At 41.4% G+C, this 20,844-nt stretch overlaps 1 protein-coding gene across 1 annotated transcript in view; it reads left to right on the top strand.

Annotated features, from left to right (window-relative positions):
* LOC119791536 (galectin-9-like) overlaps nucleotides 1–4,716 on the top strand; it is a 40,511-nt gene extending 35,795 nt beyond the window's left edge. The window contains exon 7 of the mRNA XM_038297684.1: nucleotides 4,570–4,716. Within this exon, the coding sequence (XP_038153612.1) occupies nucleotides 4,570–4,716 (147 nt within the window). The remainder of the gene's footprint in view (nucleotides 1–4,569) is intronic.
* Nucleotides 4,717–20,844: the final 16,128 nt, after the last annotated feature.

Below are 20,844 nucleotides of genomic sequence, written 5' to 3'. Positions count from 1 at the left end.
GTCACAGTCAGAGAAACAGGACTACACTGGAAAACAGGCCGATCTCCAGCATCTATAAACAAAGGTGTTGATGGCAGCAGCACAGCTGATATTTCTCTCCAGGATGGAGTCACAGCCAAACAGGAACAGACGAGACAAGGCTACTCTGAGAAAAAGCAAAGAGAACATAACGTTAGAGATTGAACTAACAGATTCTGCAGAGTGGGAGAATAGAGATAGAATGAAGCAGAATGATGAAATGGGGGTCCCTATGTCCTCCAAAAGTCTAAGCCTATAGCAGCATAACTATAGAGATAGCTCAGGATAACCTGAGCCACAGTAACTATAAGCTTTTTCAAAAAGGAAAGTTTTAAGCCTAGTCTTAAAAGTAGACAGGGTGTCTGCCTCACGGACTAAAACTGGTAGTTGGTTCCACAGGAGAGGAGCCTGATAACTAAAAGATCTGCCTCCCATTCTGCTTTTAAAAATTCTAGGAACCACTAGTAAACCTGCAGATTGAGAGCGAAGTGCTCTGTTAGGAACATAAGGAACAATCAGATCTCTGATATAAGATGGAGTTTGGCCATTTAAGGCTTTATATGTGAGAAGGAGGATTTTAAATTCTATTCTTGATTTAACAGGAAGCCAATGAAGAGAAGCCAGGATAGGAGAGATATGATCTCTCTTTTTCATTTTCATCAGAACTCTGGCTGCAGCATTTTGGATCAGCTGAAGGCTTTTAACTACAGTTTGTGGACTTCCTGATAGTAAAGAATTACAATAGTCCAGCCTTGAAGTAACAAATGCATGGACTAGTTTCTCAGCATCACCCCTGGACAGGAGATTTAACATTTTTTGCAATATTCCTCAGATGAAAGAAGGAAATTCTAGAAACCTCTTTGATATGGGATTTAAATGACAGGTCCTGATCAAAAATAACACCAAGAATTTTTACTTTATTATCTGAAATCAATTTAATCCCATCCAAATGAAGTGACTGACTAATCAGCTTATTTTTCAAAGACTCTGGTCCAAAGACTATAACTTCTGTTTTGTCTGCATTCAGAAGGAGAAAGTTAAGAGACATCCAGGTTTTCAATCTATGTAATGGTCTAGCTTCATGATTTATAGACAGATATAGCTGAGTATCATCAGCATAACGGTGGAAATTAATCCCATGCTTTGTCATTAACAAGAACAAACTGAATTCGATCAGATAGATAAGATTTAAACCCGTCTAGTGCTGTTCCTTTAATTCCAACAAAATATTCAAGTCTCTCTAAAAGAATATTATGGTCAACTGTATCAAATGCAGCACTGAGATCCAACAGGACGAGCACAGATACAAGTCCATTATCTGAGGCCATGAGAATATCGTTAGTGACTTTCACCAGAGCTGTTTCAGTGCTATGATGAGCTCTAAAGCCAGACTGAAACTCTTTATAAAGTTCATTATGGTGTAAGTGATCGCAAACTTGTTTGGCAACTACTTTCTCAAGAATTTTGGATAAGAAAGGAAGATTGGATATAGGTCTATAATTGACCAAGTCATCTGGGTCAAGAGACGGTTTCTTAAGCAGAGGTTTAATTACAGCAACCTTAAAGCTTTAGGTACATATCCCTGTAACATAGATAGATTAATCACATCTAAAATGGAGGAGGAGATCAAAGGGAATACCTCCTTAAATAACTAGGTTGGAACTGGATCTAACATACAAGTTAAAGGCTTAGATGAAGACAATAATTTTGCTAACTCTGAAAGTTCAACTGGATCAAAGCAGTCTAAACCCAGTTCAGATTATATGGCTACCTCATTGATACTTGTATACTAAACTTTATTAAACATTATTTGGGGAGTAAAATCATATACAACGGACACAAAAAGAGGGGTGAGAAAGAGAGGGGGGTAATAACTAAGGGGAGAAAGAGATGCATAGGAAAGATTGCATGATAAAAGCGAAAATAAAACAGCAAAAATAGACAACACAGAAGATATATTCCGAGAAGTCTGCTTCCATAGCTTTATGGGATGAGAGGAACAGAAACTAGAGATCATAACAGCAAAAAGAAGACAACAGAAAACACAAGTAAACTTTTAAAAAAAGCTTCAAGACCAGCAGCTATCCTTTAGATGTCCATATGTGTTAGAGTCACAACCTATGTAGATTAGACAATATTGATAAGGATGGTATATATCTGTAGCTGCAGCTTAGCGTTTAGTATTAGTGTGTATCCGTGAATACCTGGAACCAAATGCATGGGCATGCTCATGTATAAAGGATTCACAAAGCTTCTTCAGAGGGAAAGTATGCTTAATAGCAGGTATGGGCGGCCCCAGACTCAGGACAGAAAAAGAGATGATGCGAGCCCCATAATACAGAGACAACCCAGATCTTAGGGGATCAAGGAGGGCAGACATAGAGATGGCCACACCCACCAGAGAAGGGCAGATGAGAGCACCCAGGGCCCGACCCCCGAAGTACCAAACCCCAAAGGGGCCCAGTCCCTGAGGGACCCAACCACAGAGCCCATACTATCAGGGTACCACAGGGCTACAGCAGGGAGTCCATGGGCTCTACCAGCAGCCGATCAAGCCCAAGGTGAATCCGAATAGGAGATCTGGGTCCAAAGGCGCACCAGACCCAAGCGGGGACCCAAAAGAGCCAGGGGGGACTAAAGGGGAGGAGCCAGGCCCTGCTCATAACTAGACTTACACGGTTGAGCAAGTGGGGCGGCAAACACCCAACCTGACAAGTACACACAAACAACATTCATAGTCATCCAGTCACATTTACAAATCCCACCCTTACACCCATAAAGATTTATAATCACACCATGGAGATGCCCACAGAGGGAGAGACTATAACTCTTCTTATAGTCCTCATACATACTCTATTCTCCCGTGTCTGAGGGTAAACTTTTCTGGGGGGAACAGAACAACAGACCCAGGGAGAGATCCAGACTCCCCATTCTGGAAGGGAGCAGGCAAAAAAAAGGGGGAGCTGGAAATGGGCGCTGGCATAGGTAGGAGAGCAGCAGGGTTACCCCAGGCCTATCCCCAGCCCAGACCTACCCCCAGGAGGGACAACCCCCCAACGGCAACGGCCACTCCACAGCATCCCCCCAACGAGCAGCACACCTGTCCCCCGGCAGACACCAGAGCAGGTAGCCAACCCGCCAATGAGTCCACCCTGCCCCCAGCCAGTCATAGCCGTTAAAGGCCCCCACATCCATATGGTCCCCTCATGCCAGGCAGTCACGACCCAGGTAGTCCACCCTTCTAGGCTGAGTGTGGCACACCGGCCACCGAAGCACAGGCATCAGACACCCTCCAGCAACCCCCCAGCAGACTGTGGGTGTAGGACATGTGCAGGACCAGGACACGCAGGCTCACACCACACATCCGAGATGCATCCGGGCATGATGATTGCAGCCTACCTGAAAAACAGCCATGCTAGCCAGATGTGGCAGGTGTAGTGTTGTTGCCTGTTGGACTACTCTGTATTTAAAACTGGGGGGAGGGTAGCTGTGCCACCCCACCTCTCTCACCCTAACCCCTAAGTGTCTAAATGCATTCCATGCAATATCACAGGTGGTCATTAGCATCGGAAGCAAAGCCAGAGAGCCTGACCCACCTCCAGTAGAGCAATCCCACCCAGAGGAAGCAGTAGGTGAGCCAATCCTAGAGCTACACCATCCCAAGAAATGCCTGTTCAGGCCTCCATCTCCCCCCACCACATGGGGAGGTGATCGTACATTGACTAGCAGGATGTATGATATGACTAGGTGAGTTGGGTTAGCCACTAGCCTTGCTTAGATGCCTTTGAGCTTGCTTTGCAAGAGGGTTTGCAAGATGGTTACGTTTATTACTTATTCATCTTTTGTCGTATTATTTTCAATATATTCCATTCTAACCTTGTCTCAGGTACACTTATTTAGCCTAGTCAAAACCACAAGCAGTGCCTGATTGATTGCAGGGACTCAATTGCACATAAAAGTTCATTTTTTTCACTTTCATTCATCACCAATCTGCTCTCTCCATAAAGGGCTGTTGTTTGACTAGAAATCAGCTCTATCAAGTTGCACGTGGAAAAAGGGAAGTATTGACCGCTCTCACCATGTGGAATTCAAAGCTAGCCACTTCACCGCTCTTCCCATGTGGTTTGCATAGGAATACTGTGTAAATTCACCATCCTTGCCATGGATATTGTGTTTGGTGTGCATGCACCTTTAAAGGTCCAGTGCAGGCCATGAAAAGAAGAAACCTCCAGGTTTCTAGTTTGGAGGGCTCGATTGCCTCCTCCAGAGGCAGAATTGTAGACCCTGCCTTTCTACCATAAACCAGCTATGACTGGTTCCCCTTCCGGTTGGCTGTTGTTAGGGGTTGTTAAACTGTGTTTACATTGCTATATTCCGTTTTTTTTTTAGGTCTTTGCAGTTTTACCTTTGGTTTAAAGGTAACTTCTTACTAAGGTATAATCAGTCCATCTCAAGTTCATGGTGTGTTTTGCTGATTCTGTTAGAAAGTCCAAAGACACAATTTAGGCAGTAAACAGTTGCAATGACCTCTCTAACCATTGTTTCTTCCAGCTGACCGTCATCTGTAAGGAGGACAACTATCAGACTTTGGTGGATGGGAAGAAGGCCCACACCTACTACTACCGCTTTGATAATCTGGAGAGCATCAAAGAGCTGGAGATTAATGGAGATGTCCTGCTGACCTCTGTGATTGTTTAGATTCTTCATTCTGTCAAAGAAACTAAACTTTTAAAACCTGTCTGCCCCAGCAAAGGGAAAGGAAAAAAATATATTTCTGTTTTTCTTACAAAAGTTTTGATTTTCTGTGACCTGTTGGCGTTCAAGTAGCAGTCTGTGATTCACTGCCCTCTAGAGGTATGGTTGTAGACAGCAACCAAATAAATATAAACTAGATCTATTTTAGGTAAATTATTTTACCACACCCATCCAGAGATTGTTTACCAAGTATTCTACGTGTATTAAGCTTATTTTGGTTTCTCATCTTGACTGAGTTTGCTTTAACAAGTTTGTGCCCTTTTCTTACTTTGTTCTTATTTTTAATTAAATGTTATCAGGCTCTGATAGATTTATTAGTGAGGAAAATAAGTATTTGAACACCCAGCTAATTTGCAAGTTCTCCCACTTAGACATCATTATCAGCATAACAATCATTATCAACAACACAATGTTCAAATTAAACTGTGTATGTTAACGAAGTCAAAATAAAATAAAATCTCAGTGATCACTAAAACATGTACATAGCATAACTTTAGCACACATGGTAGGTAGGGGTGGGTATTGGCAAAGATGTCATGATTCGATTCGAATCATGATTCACATGCCACGATGCGATTCTATCACGATGCATCACGATGCTTGAAATATTGCGATGCATTGCGATATTTTCACTGAACACTGTAAGAAAAATATACAGCCCTTACCAGTGGCTGACTGGCTGGGTGTGATCTGGATCGTGTCTTCAATTGATACATAACTGAAAGCAACTGAATTCATACATAGCTGTATTTATTGAAACGACTTTTGGAGGTGTTGCCATGAAAACAAATACTGGACAGAAATATTACTATTACTGGTGTGGACACTGACAAAAAGATCTTAGGATTCATAAAACTTAAAATAAAAAAATAAGGATAATCAGTGCCGTTTACATGGCCTCAGTGGTCCTTTAAACCAATGAAATGAAAATATTCAAATGTATATTTCCCCCTTTTCAAATTACATGCATCATATCAATTCATTTTTACCTTCTTTGTTTTTAAAACCAAAATGCATCCAAGCATCTGACTTGAAATGTGATGGAACCGTGGGGCGAATTTTCATAGTCTCCACCATGTTTTATTTCATATGACTCGTCGCAGTATCCCAGGGCCGGACATGCTAGTGACACAAGGCAGCGGGCGTCAACACATCCGCAGCGACATCTGCTGGACTGGAAGTTGTATTCCACTTGGTTTGACTGATGTGCGCCAACCATTAATGTATTTTATTTGTTCATTTATTTATTTTTTTTTAATAATCGATTCTTGCCTTCAAGTATCGATGCAGTAGATCACAAAAATTAGAATTGCGATGCATCGTCATGACGATTATTTTGCACACCCTTGATGGTAGGGGGTTCAGACAGATGTTGAGCTGCGTTCAGCATGTAGGTAGAGGCACAGTGACGCATCTCTCTGTTTTTTATTCAGAACCTGGATGGTTCTGCTCTAATCTGCCCTCATTTAAATCACCGTATTAGGGTTTTTTTTTTTTTTTTTTTTACTTAATTTTTATTTCAATTTTTGCAACTTACATTGGCATAAACATACAAACCCACATTTAGTCTGCTGGTTTTCACTACAACTCCTATTTAAAACAACTTTGAAAGTATAAGCATTGGATTACACTTACGTGTAAATCAGGTTACATGATTAAACACGAGTAACATGCAAATATAGATATAGTTGGTAAATTAATAAGCAGCACAAATGGAGACAAATGAGTGAATAAGAATAAAGAAAACTATATAAAAAATAATGCGTACGTTTATATGTAGGCTGGTATGGTAGGCAGTTTTGACATTTATTAAAAGCGTTCCCTCTATTGTTCCATTTATAGATCACTGAAATAGGTCAAAATCACATTTCTAGTAGAAACTGTATTCATATATTTCCTGAATTACTGTTAGCAGAAGCCCAATATTGCAACACTAGGAAAGGTAGACAGACAACTTCTCTCTTCAGCCTCGAGGGCATATTTATTTTATTTTTATCTTTGGCTCTGTTCGAAAACCTAGGACGTGTCCTCTAAGGTCTACTTAGACTGGATCCTTCGAAGTCCTTGAAAATAAGGAGACAGGAAGAGTTTTGGCTGTGATTTCGACCAGGTCTACCCTTCAGCGGGTTTTACCGCCGTATGCTCTGTTGCTTAGCAACCGTGAACATTGGCACACAAAGCAGGAAAAGAATGAATACAGAAGTTTTCAAAACTGTTTATTTATTTCTTTTTTATTGTAAAGTGAACAAAGACTACATTAACAAGAATCCAGAGTGGAATAAATGTTCCAACCACCGAGAGCAGGAACAAATAAAAGCAAATGTAATGATAGAAACCTTAGTCAGTTAAATAACCTGCTGCTGTCATTCTGCACATCTCTGATGTTGCTGCTATTTTCAAATATCCATTACTGTAAAAATGTCCATAGCTGCATATTGGTTATTAATACTCCAGTTTTATATTGTTAAAACACTTTACACTATTTTATTGTTTATATTTTAACTCTTCCCTGTTATGTTATTCTTATACATTTTTCTAAGGTCCACATTTGTGTGACTATTTTCAATAATCTTTCTGCTGCTGTAAATTTGCCCATTGTGGGACAATAAAGGGACTTTCTATTCTATTCTATAAAAAGGGGTAGAAATATATAAGTAAATCTAAACAATGTATTTATAAAAAATATACACTATATTGCCAAAAGTATTTGCTCACCTGCCTTGACTCACATATGAGCTTAAGTGACATCCCGTTCCTAATCCATAGGGTTCAATATGACGTCGGTCCACCCTTTGCAGCTAGAACAGCTTCAACTCTTCTGGGAAGGCTGTCCACAAGGTTTAGGAGTGTGTTTATGGGAATTTTTGACCATTCTTCCAGAAGCGCATTTGTGAGGTCGCACACTGATGTTGGACGAGAAGGCCTGGCTCTCAGTCTCCGCTCTAATTCATCCCAAAGGTGTTCTATCGGGTTGAGGTCAGGACTCTGTGCAGGCCAGTCAAGTTCATCCACACCAGACTCTGTCATCCATGTCTTTATGGACCTTGCTTTGTGCACTGGTGCACAGTCATGTTGGAAGAGGAAGGGGCCAGCTCCAAACTGTTCCCACAAAGTTGGGAGCATGGAATTGTCCAAAATGTCTTGGTATGCTGAAGCATTCAGAGTTCCTTTCACTGGAACTAAGGGGCCAAGCCCAGCTCCTGAAAAACAACCTCACACCATAATCCCCCCTCCACCAAACTTTACACTTGGCACAATGCAGTCAGACAAGTACCGTTCTCCTGGCAACCGCCAAACCCAGACCCGTCCATCAGATTGCCAGATGGAGAAGCGCGATTCGTCACTCCAGAGAACGCGTCTCCACTGCTCTAGAGTCCAGTGGCGGCGTGCTTTACACCACCGCATCCGACGCTTTGCATTGCACTTGGTGATGTATGGCTTGGATGCAGCTGCTCGACCATGGAAACCCATTCCATGAAGCTCTCTGCGCACTGTTCTTGAGCTAATCTGAAGGCCACATGAAGTTTGGAGGTCTGTAGTGATTGACTCTGCAGAAAGTTGGCGACCTCTTCGCACTATGCGCGTCAGCATCCGCTGACCCCGCTCCGTCAGTTTACGTGGCCTACCACTTCGTGGCTGAGTTGCTGTCGTTCCCAAACACTTCCATTTTCTTATAATACAGCTGACAGTTGACTGTGGAATATTTAGGAGCGAGGAAATTTCACGACTGGATTTGTTGCACAGGTGGCATCCTATCACAGTTCCACGCTGGAATTCACTGAGCTCCTGAGAGCGACCCTTTCTTTCACAAATGTTTGTAAAAACAGTCTGCATGCCTAGGTGCTTGAATTTATACACCTGTGGCCATGGAAGTGATTGGAACACCTGATTCCAATAATTTGGATGGGTGAGCAAATACTTTTGGCAATATAGTGTAGCTGCAAAATCTCTAATATTCAACAACAAAAAATACATAGTTAAGCATATTGTGCAAAACAGCAATAAAAAGATAAAAATCCTATCAGATTTATAGTCCCCATCCTGCAGATATATTAGAATCTGTCCTTAAATTACAGCCAAACCCATTTACACAGGAACAGATTAAAACCTTTAGATAAATCAAACATTACCGCCACATATTTGACTCAATAACCATTAAAAGAACTATTTTCATTAATCTCAGACAGAACTATTAAATGACTTGTATTATATTAAACTGAACTTCCAATTTTTTACCACTGTTCGGCGCCAAGTAATCTTTCCTCTGATCACAACTTGCTTGGTCTCACAATGAATCCTGGGATATCCAAGAATACCGAGGATACATCAGACCCGTCCCTCAAATCGGGCAAAAAGAAGGACGCATTTTAAGGCCGCATAACGAGGACTCTTGGAATCCGACCAGACCTCGGCGCCGCGCTATGACGTAATCGGCCTTCGAATCTGGCCTTCTAAGGATGCGTCCTAGGTTTTCGAACAGAGCCATTAGTAACAGGCGGACTGCGCTTCTACCGCATCTTCTTCATCATAACATCTAACGTCTCTACAAACAAAGAACAATAGCACCCCCTTGTGGTGTGGAATAGGTAAGTACAGTACAGAATACATTCAGTCAATCATACACATACAGGTGCTGGTCATAAAATTAGAATATCATGAAAAAGTAGATTGATTTCAGTAATTCCATTTAAAAAGTGAAACTTGTATATTATATTCATACATTACATACAAACTCATATATTTCAGATGTTTATTTTGTTTAATTTTGATGATTACAAATGACAACAAATGAAAATCTCAAATTCATCATATCAGAAAATTAGAATATTGTGAAAAGGTTCAAAATTGATGGCCCCTGGTGCCACACTCTAATCAGCTAATTAACTCAAACCACCTGCAAAAGCCTTTAAATGGTCTTTCAGTCTAGTTCTATAGGCTACACAATCATGGGGAAGACTGCTGACTTGACAGTTGTCCAAAAGACGACCATCGACACCTTGCACAAGGAGGGCAAGACACAAAAGGTCATCGCTAAAGAGGCTGGCTGTTCACAGAGCTCAGTGTCCAAGCACATTAATAGAGAGGCGAAGGGAAGGAAAAGATGTGGTCGAAAAAAGTGTACAAGCAAGAGAGATAACCGCACCCTGGAGAGGATTGTGAAACAAAACCCCTTCAAAAATGTGGGGGAGATTCACAAAGAGTGGACTGCAGCTGGAGTGAGTGCTTCAAGAACCACCACACACAGACGTATGAAAGACATGGGTTTCTGCTGTCGCATTCCTTGTGTCAAGCCACTCTTGAACCACAGACAGCGTCAGAAGCGTCTTGCCTGGGCTAAAGAGAAACAGGACTGGACTGCTGGTGAGTGGTCCAAAGTCATGTTCTCTGATGAAAGTAAATTTTGCATTTCCTTTGGAAATCAAGGTCCCAGAGTCTGGAGGAAAAGAAGAGAGGCACTTCATCCACGTTGCTTGAAGTCCAGTGTAAAGTTTCCACAGTCAGTGATGGTTTGGGGTGCCATGTCATCTGCTGGTGTTGGTCCATTGTGTTTTCTGAGGTCCAGGGTCAACGCAGCCACATACCAGGAAGTTTTAGAGCACTTCATGCTTCCTGCAGCTGACCAACTTTTTGGAGATGCAGATTTCATTTTCCAACAGGACTTGGCACCTGCACACAGTGCCAAAGCTACCAGTACCTGGTTGAAGGACCATGGTATCCCTGTTCTTAATTGGCCAGCAAACTCTCCTGACCTTAACCCCATAGAAAATCTATGGGGTATTGTGAAGAAGAAGATGCAATACACCAGACCCAACAATTCAGAAGAGCTAAAAGCCACTATTAGAGCAACCTGGGCTATCATAACACCTGAGCAGTGCCACAGACTGATCGACTCCATGCCACGCCGCATTGCTGCAGTAATACAGGCCAAAGGAGGCCCAACTAAATACTGAGTGCTGTACATGCTCATACTTTTCATGTTCATACTTTTCAGTTGGCCAACATTTCTATAAATCCTTTGTTTTTATTGGTCTTCAGTAATATTCTAATTTTCTGATATGATGAATTTGAGATTTTCATTTGTTTTCATTTGTAATCATCAAAATTAAACAAAATAAACATCTGAAATATATGAGTTTGTATGTAATGTATGAATATAATATACAAGTTTCACTTTTTAAATGGAATTACTGAAATCAATCTATTTTTTCATGATATTCTAATTTTATGACCAGCACCTGTATGCCAAAACTACCACTTATGAGTGACTTATCTCCCTTCCTTTCTTTCTTCTTCTTCTTTGAACAATCAGAGTAAACAGAGTTTAATCAGAACATTTTACAGCACATACAGAACTTAAAATTTTAACAATCCCTCAGATGCTTAAACAAGGGTGACCATATTTTCATTTGGGAAAACCAGGACACCTTGGAGCGCGGGGGGGGGGATCTCTGCTCCCATGCATAGAGATGTCTGTGGCATGCACTCACTTAACGTAGGCCTCCATAATCCTACAATAACATTATACTGTATTTACAGTTGATGCTTTTCAGTAAATGTCAACAGCAATAACTCCAATAACAGACGACAATTTTATTCAAAATGTTTTTATTAAAAATGCTTAACAATTCCTGTAATGAATAAATTCCACAATGAAAGAAATAATGTCTCAGCATCGGGATTTGCTCCGTGATCAGAGGAAATGTTACTTGGTGCCGAACAGTGGTGAAAATTGGAAATTCAGTTTAATATAATACAAGTCTGTGAATAGTTCTGTCTGAAATGAAGGAAAATAGTTGTTTTAATGTTATTGAGTCAGATATGTGGTGGTAATGTTTGATTTATCTAAAGGTTTTAATCTGTTCCTGTGTAAATGGGTTTGGCTGGAATTTAAGGACAGATTCTAATATATCTGCAGTGTGAGGACTATAAATCTGATAGGATTTTAATTTTTTATTGCTGTTTTGCACAATATGCTTAACTAAGTATTTTTTGTTGTTGAATATTAGAGATTTTGCAGATATATTTTGTACATACATTGTTTAGATTTACTTATATATTTCTAACCCTTTTATAGAATAGAATAGAAAATCCCTTTATTGTCCCACAATGGGCAAATTTACAGCAGCAGAAAGATTATTAAAAATGGTCACACAAATGAGGACCTTAGAAAAATGTATAAGAATAACATAATAGGGAAGAGTAAAAAAAAAAAAACAATACAATTCTGTAAAGTGTTTTAACAATATAAAACTGGAGAATAAATAACCAATATGCAGCTATGGACATTTTTACAGTAATTTGAAAATAGCAGCAACATCAGAGATGTGCAGAATGACAGCAGCAGGTTATTTAACTGACTAAGGTTTCTATCATTACATTTGATTTTATTTGTTCCTGCTCCCGCTGGTTGGAACATTTATTCCACTCTGGATTCTTGTGAGTGTAGTCTTTGTTCACTTTAACTTTTAGAAAGATAAATAAATAAACAAACAGTTTTGAAAACTCCGGTTTTCATTCTTTTCCTGCTTTTTGTGTCAACTTTCACGGTTGCTAAGCAACAGAGCATAGAGCGGTAAAACCCGCCGAAAGATAGACCTGTTTGAATTCACAGCCAAAACTCTTCCGGTATCCTTATTTTCAAGGACTTTGAAGGATCCAGTCTAGGTAGACCGCGTCCTTGGAGGATGCAGCCCAGGTTTTCGAACAGAGCTCTGATTAAGAACAGGGCTGCCCCGCACTGACGCGGCTCAGGGATTACGTCACACGCAGCGTCGTGCACAGTGCCCTAGTGCCTGTAAATTTAATGGTACAATTAAGGTAATTTAAAAAATCAGGACATTTTCTCACTTTCTAAAAAAAACCCGGGACGTCCGGGACAGGACGTGAAATACGGATATGTCCCGGGAAATACGGACATTTGGTCACCCTAGTTAAACCAAACATGACTTCGGAAAATTTCTTCAGTTTAACCTTTGAGACTGGTTTGGTCATAACATCCGCTATCATCTCATCTGTAGGACAGTACAGAAGTGCCATCTTCCCATCTTTAATGGTTGACCTTATAAAATGGTAATTGATGTCAACATGTTTGCGCATTTGTCTGCATACAGGATTCTTCACAAGTGCAATGGTGCCCTGGTTATCCTCATAAGCAATAGTTTGAAGATATTGATAGGAATCCATAGCCTTCAGCAGTTGCTCTAAATAAATACACTCCTGTATTGTTAGAGCTAAAGCCATTTATTCGGTTTCACACGTTGACAAGGCTACTGTGGGTTGCTTTTTGCTTTTCCAAGATTGAGCTATTTTTATCAGATCATCCACCCAAATGACTATGATCATCTTCCCTGTCTGCTTTGACTCTTTTGTGTACACACAGTGGTCCGCTGGGTTCTGTGTGAAGTTGTCATTTATCAAACACTTGTGTAGCATTTCGTTCCAATTTCGACACGACTGTTTCAGACCATAAATTGACTTCTGTAATTTACATACTAGGTTATCCCCCAGTTTTTCATAACCTTCAGGTTGATCCATGTAAATGTCTCGGTCTATTGGTGCGTGCAGGTACGCCGTCTTTACGTCCATTTGGTGTAGTACTAACTTCTCTTGGGCTGCCTTTTGCATGACTACACGTACACTTGTTATATTGGCAGTGGGGGAGAATGTCTCACTATAATCTATTCCCGCTCTCTGGCTATACCCCTTCGCAACAAATCTGGCCTTGGACTGCTCACGACCATCACCACACTCCTTAATAGAGTATACCCACCTACCTCCCACTGTCTTTCTGCCTTCTGGCAATTTGGTCAGGGTAAAGGTCTGGTTCTCCTCTAAAGACTGCATCTCGTCATCATCCTCTTCCATTTACTTGCCTGTGGGGATGTCATACTGTAGCCTGTTTAAAGGTCAGTGGTACACCACACACTGCCCGGTAGCAATAGTTCACACTGGTGAGTATACTATCATCCTCATCATTATCTCCCTGAGTAACCTAATCACTAAGGTTACTCGGGGGGTTACGATCTCTAGTGGGGTATCTTCTACTGTTTGGGGCCTGTGGCGTCGCCCTGTGATGCTCCTCGCCATCATCCTCTGGGGATTCTGGACTGTTAGTCTGTACATCTGTGCTTTGAGCACTGGGTGGCGATGTATCTGTTTTGTCAGTATTTTCGATGGGTTCAAATCCTAATTCCTGTGTCTGAGTCTCGGTGTCACATGTGGTCTTAGTGATAAACTTAACCAGTCTGTGTTTCTGCACTTTTCCCTTGTTGGGGTAGTAAACTAGGAAGGCAGGGCTCCCCTTGTCATACCCTACGAAGAAACCCTTCTCACACTTGGGATCTAGTTTATCCTTATTTTGTACATATGCATACCACTCTGACCGGAATTTGTGCATATTGGCTAGATCGCACTTCTTCCCTGTCAGTGCTGTGTATGGTGTAGTGCCAATGTGCATCTCTTTTTGGTGTAGGCTGCTTCCTGTACAGCATATATATAACGTCTCTACAAACAAAGAACAATAGCACCCCCTTGCGGTGTGGAATAGGTAAGTACAGTACAGAATACATTCAATCAATCATACAGATATGCCAATTACTTTTTTACCAGCAGAAATTGCATTTCAGAAAGTAAAAAAAAAAGAACTGGTAAGAATTGTTATATACCTAGAAATGTTTACACATTTTATGTGGGGATTTTAACATTTATCAGTTTTACTAATAACTAACTACTAAAATACATTCCTAATCAGAATTACACAAATTATGAACAATTGGAATACAGATATCTGAAATTAATTTCTAGACATCCAAAATGTTTATTCTAGATATGAAGATTGTCATTTTGTTTGAAATTTTAATTTTGACATGATATAATTTTGTTTCAGATATCAGAAATACATATTCAGATAAACTAATAAACAACAAAACACCTACCATAGTCTGCTACAACCATAACTTTAGAGAAGGAACTGCTTTATTGCTTGAAATTTAGTCTATCAATGTATTTTATTTAGGTGAAATCCCACTGGAGAGAAGCGCATCTGACAGTAGGTGAAGTATAAAAAATGTTGTTCTAATGGGTAGGACCTGTTCATCAACTCATGGGGTTCCTCCTCATTTTATTTCTATCTTACATTACACAATAAATACTAAGTGGCTGTTTGTGCAGTTTTCTATAATGCTGCTGTCAAACACAATATGATCTAAGGTGAGGAGCCCACCGGGGTGGAGAGCAGATGCACCTGCTGGAGTTCTGTTTAATATCTGTGTAATTGCTGCCAATGTGAGGATGGATGAGGCCGTGGATGTATGTGATAGATTGTGAGGTGAAATGGTAAAGCTCATAAATATAACCCTGAATATTAAATTAGATCTATTTGCGGCCTGAGAACCCTCTACCTATAAATGTTTATCATTGAAATAATGCTTCATTCTTTAATTGAATCCTTGACATTGCATGTTAGTGTTTCTAACACCTAATGTGTCTAATAGACCTATTGAATATTCTTTTTTTTGTTGTTGTTGTTCAGACAAAACTGTGAAAAAAACTCTTGTGAGTAAATCAAGAAAAAAACGTGATTGGCTTTAACGAGAGCAGAGACAGAGGACACTGAGTTTACGGAGGAAAACCTGCTCCCAAACAGATTAGCTCTGTGGTGAATGTTACTACAGTAACAGAGTACAAAGAGCATAAACTCTCTTTGTGAAACAAAAACCTCAAAGTTTTCTTTATTTCATGGTGTTTTCATTAAACTTGCTCTGTGAAATGGGCCTCTGAACAAGTAACCAACAGCTATTCTTGAAACTTTAATGATCTGAGGAAACTAAACTTAAAAGTTTGACTTTACTGACATTATCAAGTCATTCTTGGTAAAGGCAGCAGTTAAAATCCAGTCACTTGTTAATAGTGCAAGTCAGTGTGGAGTCAGAGGTCTTTCATCATAATGTCAGGTCTTCAGGCATGATATCTAAACATGTCATTCAAATCAGGATTTCCATGGTTCTACCAGCATGAAGTATATATAGCATAAAATCATCCTGTTTACATAATCATCATTACATACAATAATTTGGATAACATTTTTTTTTAAATGGACAGGTCTTAGCATTGTAAGTCACTGATGTCACCAAACAGTACCTGGAGCTTCTCCCATTTGGATTAAAAAACATACTTGAATAATCCATAAACCTTTGTGCTGCAGTATTCAGATAAACAGGTCTGAATTTGGTGGAAAGGAGGCATCGGTCTGGTTTGGCTGATGGTATAATATTCGGGGCTCAGTACATCCCTCTTCAGAAAGGGAGGAGATAAGGATGAAAGAAAGTACATAACATCTAAGACAGTGAATGAAAATACCTTATTCACACCTGGAAAAAGCTGGAATATCCAGTTCCTCTGGTGTTTAGCATCTGACCTTGAAGTGGACCTTACCTTCTGGAAACATCACCTAGAATACAGTATGTAGAACCTTTCAGTAGAGAAGTGAGATGCTGGAAAACAAATATCTTCATGTGTCTAGGAAGTTGAGGCCTGTTCAGAAGTCTGAGCATTTAAACAGGCAGAACATCCATATCTGGACAAACAGAAACAGGTTTTCAGTAAGACATTGTTATGTGCTTCGGGCACATTATGATTTTTGTCCATTTCTTTTCTTTATTTCTTATAAACTTTAGTTGAAGGATCTTTTGTTAATATATTTTGGGTTTCTTTTAGCAAGTTAATTATGTTAATTTGTGGTGCTGTCGTCCGCCTATAAATAGGCTGGCCTTCAGCACGTTAGCGCGTTCCTTTCGCGTTCCTTTCGCGTTCCTTTCCAACCTCGTTTGGACGCCACTTCCCACCTGCTTCATTTGCTCCATCGGGGCTTCGACGGCCCTGTATAGGGTTGGCCCCCTGCTGTACCGTTTTATTCTGTTTGATCGGCCTGCCAGGTCCAACTTTCTGTTGTTACTTTGGGTTTCTTTTTTTATTTTTTTGGGGCACGGGATTTGAGGGCCGTTAACTATTTTTCTCTTCGCAGAACATCTGAAGAAGCCGAACCAAGAACAACTAAAACGGAGAGAATTTATTAATAAAATATCTTTTTTTGAACCCTCATTTTTGTCTCGTGTCCTCAAATATGTTGTGTCCTTGGTGGGCGTAACATATTTTTGGGGGCTTGTCAAAACAAAGTTTGCCTTTAGTGCCCTCCGATATGTTGTGTCCTTGGTGGACGTAACATATTTTTGGGGGCTTGTTTAAACAAAGTGTGCCTTTTAGAGACAGGTCGTGTCCTACGGTTGGTTCTTGTTTGTTGGCGGTTGTGCTGGGTTTGTGTGTATTTTTGCGCAGCTGACGCGCGTTGCGCTGATTAGTTAGAGCATTCGGTTTTGGTGGTGCTGTAGCGTCATTTGTGCAGAGGTGTTCCTGATTTGGTGTGGCTTGATTCCAGGGGTAGACATGGAGTTTGACCTGGATGAGTTTGTTCGAGGGCCCACGTTGGATACTTTGCATAACTGCACAAAGGATCAGTTGCTGTTAATAGCCGAGCATTTCAAGGTTACCGTAGATAAACGCGTTAAGAGGGGAACAGTTGAAGCTGAGTTGTTAGAAGCGCTGGTGCAGATAGGAATTTTTCCTGCTACAGTTTTTCCGAAAAGTCCTGTTGGATCGCCATCAAAGGCTTCGTTGAAAGATGACCCGGTGCGTTTGAAGGAACTGGAAGTTGAATTGGGTCGGCTTGCTTTGAGAGAAAAGGAGCTGCATCTTGAACAGCGACGATTAGAGATACAAGCCGAACTGCGTTTGAAGGAACTCGAGCTTGGTGCTGAGTCCTCACAACCCAAATCGACTGATTTTGACGTGAGTAGAAATGTTCGCCTGGTTCCTCCATTTAATGAGCGGGATGTTGATAAATACTTTATTTGAAAGAGTGGCACTCACACTTAAGTGGCCCAAAAATGTGTGGACTTTGTTGTTACAGTGTGCATTAAGTGGCAAAGCGCAGGAGGCGTATGCGTCTCTTTCTGTGGCTGATAGCCTTGATTTTGAAAAAGTTAAAAGTGCTGTTTTGAGGGCATATGAACTAGTACCAGAGGCTTATCGTCAGAAATTTCGTAAGATAAAAAAACGCTACAATCAAACTTATGTGGATTTTGTTAGAGATAAGGAAATTCTCTTTGATCGTTGGTGCGCTTCTAAGAAGGTTGCCGATTTTGCGCAGCTTAAGCAACTTATTTTGTTGGAAGACTTTAAAAATAATTTGCCTGAGAAAGTTACCACCTACTTGAATGAAAATAAAGTCTCAAATGTGTCAGAAGCTGCGGTGCTCGTTGATGAGTACATGTTAACGCACAAAAGTAATTTTGAGCGCTCACATCTCTTTAGTAAGTTTGACCACTCTGAAAATAATGGGAAGGAGTGGGCCAAAACTGCCTCGCTTGTTGAAACAGATGTATCTGCTGCGCTCGGTGGCGTGGGAGGCAAATCGGATAACAGGTTGGAATTAAAAACTAATGGGACGTGTTTTTATTGTAAAAAGGGTGGACACGTTATAGCCAATTGCCCGGTTTTGCAGAAAAAGAACACTAAGCCCGTCGCTCTAATTAAAACTGTGAAAGGCGATGTTCATCCGCTTTCAACACAGCCTTGCGAGTATGCTGATTTTAAGCCTTTCATTATGGATGGATTTGTTTCTTTGTCTCTAACTGGTGAAAAGATCCCTGTAAAAATATTACGAGACACTACTGCCTCCCAATCTTTTATTATGGAGGGAATCTTGCCGTTGAATAACGACACTGCGATTGGCTCTGATGTTCCAGTGCGTGGTTTTGGCATGCAAGAAATCTGCGTTCCTCTGCATAAAATCGTGATCCAGTCTGAGCTGTGGTCTGGTGACGCTGTGGTTGGGGTGCGTCCTAGTTTTCCAATAGCGGGCGTCTCCATGATCATGGGCAACGATTTGGCTGGGGGTCGAGTATTGGTTACCCCAGAGGTTACACCTGTTCCGGGGTTGAGCGACTGTCCAGATGCGCTCGCCCGTAAATTCCCAGGTGTTTTCACGTCATGCGCAGTTACGCGTGCAGCACTTAAACGTCATCAAGCCGAGAGGAAAGATGAGTTTGACTTGAGTGGAAGTTTTTTGTTCAACGCTGAATCCGAACATGTTCCATTGAAGCGAACTGTGGAGGATGACATGTTGGATGTGAATACGCTATCATGGTCTAGGAAGCAGTTGATCGAGCTCCAGAAAAGTGATAAGAGTTTGGAGTCATTGTTCGGCGATGCATTAACTGATAAGCCTGACTCCATTTCTACTGGCTATTTTTTGGATGATGGTCTTCTGATGCGTAAATGGACCCCTTTGAATGTGTCTCCTGTTGAAGAGTGGAGTGTGGTGAAGCAGATTGTTGTTCCATCTCCATATCGTTCAGAAATTTTGCGGTTGGCACATGATAATCCGTTAGCGGGTCACCTTGGCATCAGAAAGACCTATGATCGCATTTTGCGTCATTTCTTTTGGCCAGGATTGAAGAGCGATGTCGTACGCTATTGTAATTCGTGTCACTTTTGTCAAGTGTCTGGAAAGCCAAATCAGACGATTTCTCCTGCTCCTTTGTATCCCATCCCAGCCATCACTGAACCATTTGAGAGAGTATTGGTTGACTGTGTGGGTCCGTTGCCTCGAACCAAAGCGGGGAATAAATTCTTAGTAACGGTGATGTGCACCTCTACTCGTTTTCCAGAGGTTTTTCCGGTGCGTAAAATAACTACGCCCGTAGTGGTTAAAGCATTGACAAAGTTTTTTTCATTGTTTGGTTTACCTCGGGTTGTGCAGACTGACCAGGGGTCTAATTTCATGTCTAGAGTTTTTGCACAGGTTTTACGTCAATTGGACATAAAGCACTGTCATTCCAGCGCTTATCACCCAGAGAGTCAGGGCGCACTCGAGCGTTTCCACCAAACTTTAAAAACAATGCTTCGCACCTACTGTTTGGAGTTTGAAAAAGACTGGGATGAAGGTGTACATTTACAAATGTTTGCTATTCGGGAGGTGGTTCAGGAATCTCTGGGGTTTAGCCCGTCGGACTTGGTTTTTGCTCACACTGTTCGCGGCCCTTTAAGGCTGTTGAAAGAGAAGTGGTTGTGTGACAAATCTGACCTGAATTTGTTAGACTATGTTAGTAATTTCCGGATGAAGTTGAATCGTGCGTGTGAGATTGCTAAAGAGAATCTTAAAACTGCACAGGCTAAAATGAAGTCCTTGTTTGACAGAAGGGCAGTTTTGAGAGTTTTTCAGCCTGGGGAGAAAGTGTTAGCGTTACTTCCGGTTCCTGGTTCCAGCTTGCAAGCGCGCTATAGTGGGCCTTATACAATCACGAGAAAGGTTGGTAATCGTGATTATCTGATCTCTACTCCTGATCGGAGGCGCACTTCATGCTTATGTCATGTGAACATGCTGAAGCCGTACGTCGAACGTGCATCTGCTCTGCATAAATCTATCAGTTGTGTTTCCAGTGAACGAGATGACGCAGATGTCGGGGCAGCTGCAGATGCACGGGAGGAGCTGTCCGGTGCTGAACCTGAAGATGACGTTTTCTCCCCGGCTGTTACTGAAGGGAGGGTTCCAAATTCAGCGGTGTTGGGGAACTTGCCTCTCTTGTTGTCACACCTTGATTTTTCCAAGCAGGCTGATGTGGTTCATTTGATCCAGTCTCATAGGTCTCTGTTTGCAGATATTCCCACTCAGACTCGTGTGCTCAGCCATGACATTGACGTTGGTGATTCCAGGCCAATTAAACAACACCCGTACAGAGTGAACCCAGACAAACGGCGCCGTTTGCAGACGCAGGTGGAGTACATGGTGGAACATGGACTTGCTGTTGCCAGCAGTAGTGCGTGGAGTTCACCATGTCTCCTGACTGTTAAAGCCAATGGGGAGGACCGTTTTTGTACGGACTTCAGGAAGGTAAATGGGGTGACTAGGCCGGATTGCTATCCACTCCCTCGTATGGAGGATTGTGTGGACCATGTGGGGGCTGCCCAGTTCGTTACGAAGCTGGATTTGCTAAAGGGGTACTGGCAGGTGCC

The sequence above is a fragment of the Cyprinodon tularosa genome, unplaced genomic scaffold (genome assembly GCF_016077235.1).
Source record: "Cyprinodon tularosa strain WSP-4 unplaced genomic scaffold, ASM1607723v1 ctg394, whole genome shotgun sequence".
Classification (NCBI taxonomy): Eukaryota; Metazoa; Chordata; class Actinopteri; order Cyprinodontiformes; family Cyprinodontidae; genus Cyprinodon; species Cyprinodon tularosa.
This window is presented reverse-complemented; position numbering and strand designations above follow the sequence as displayed.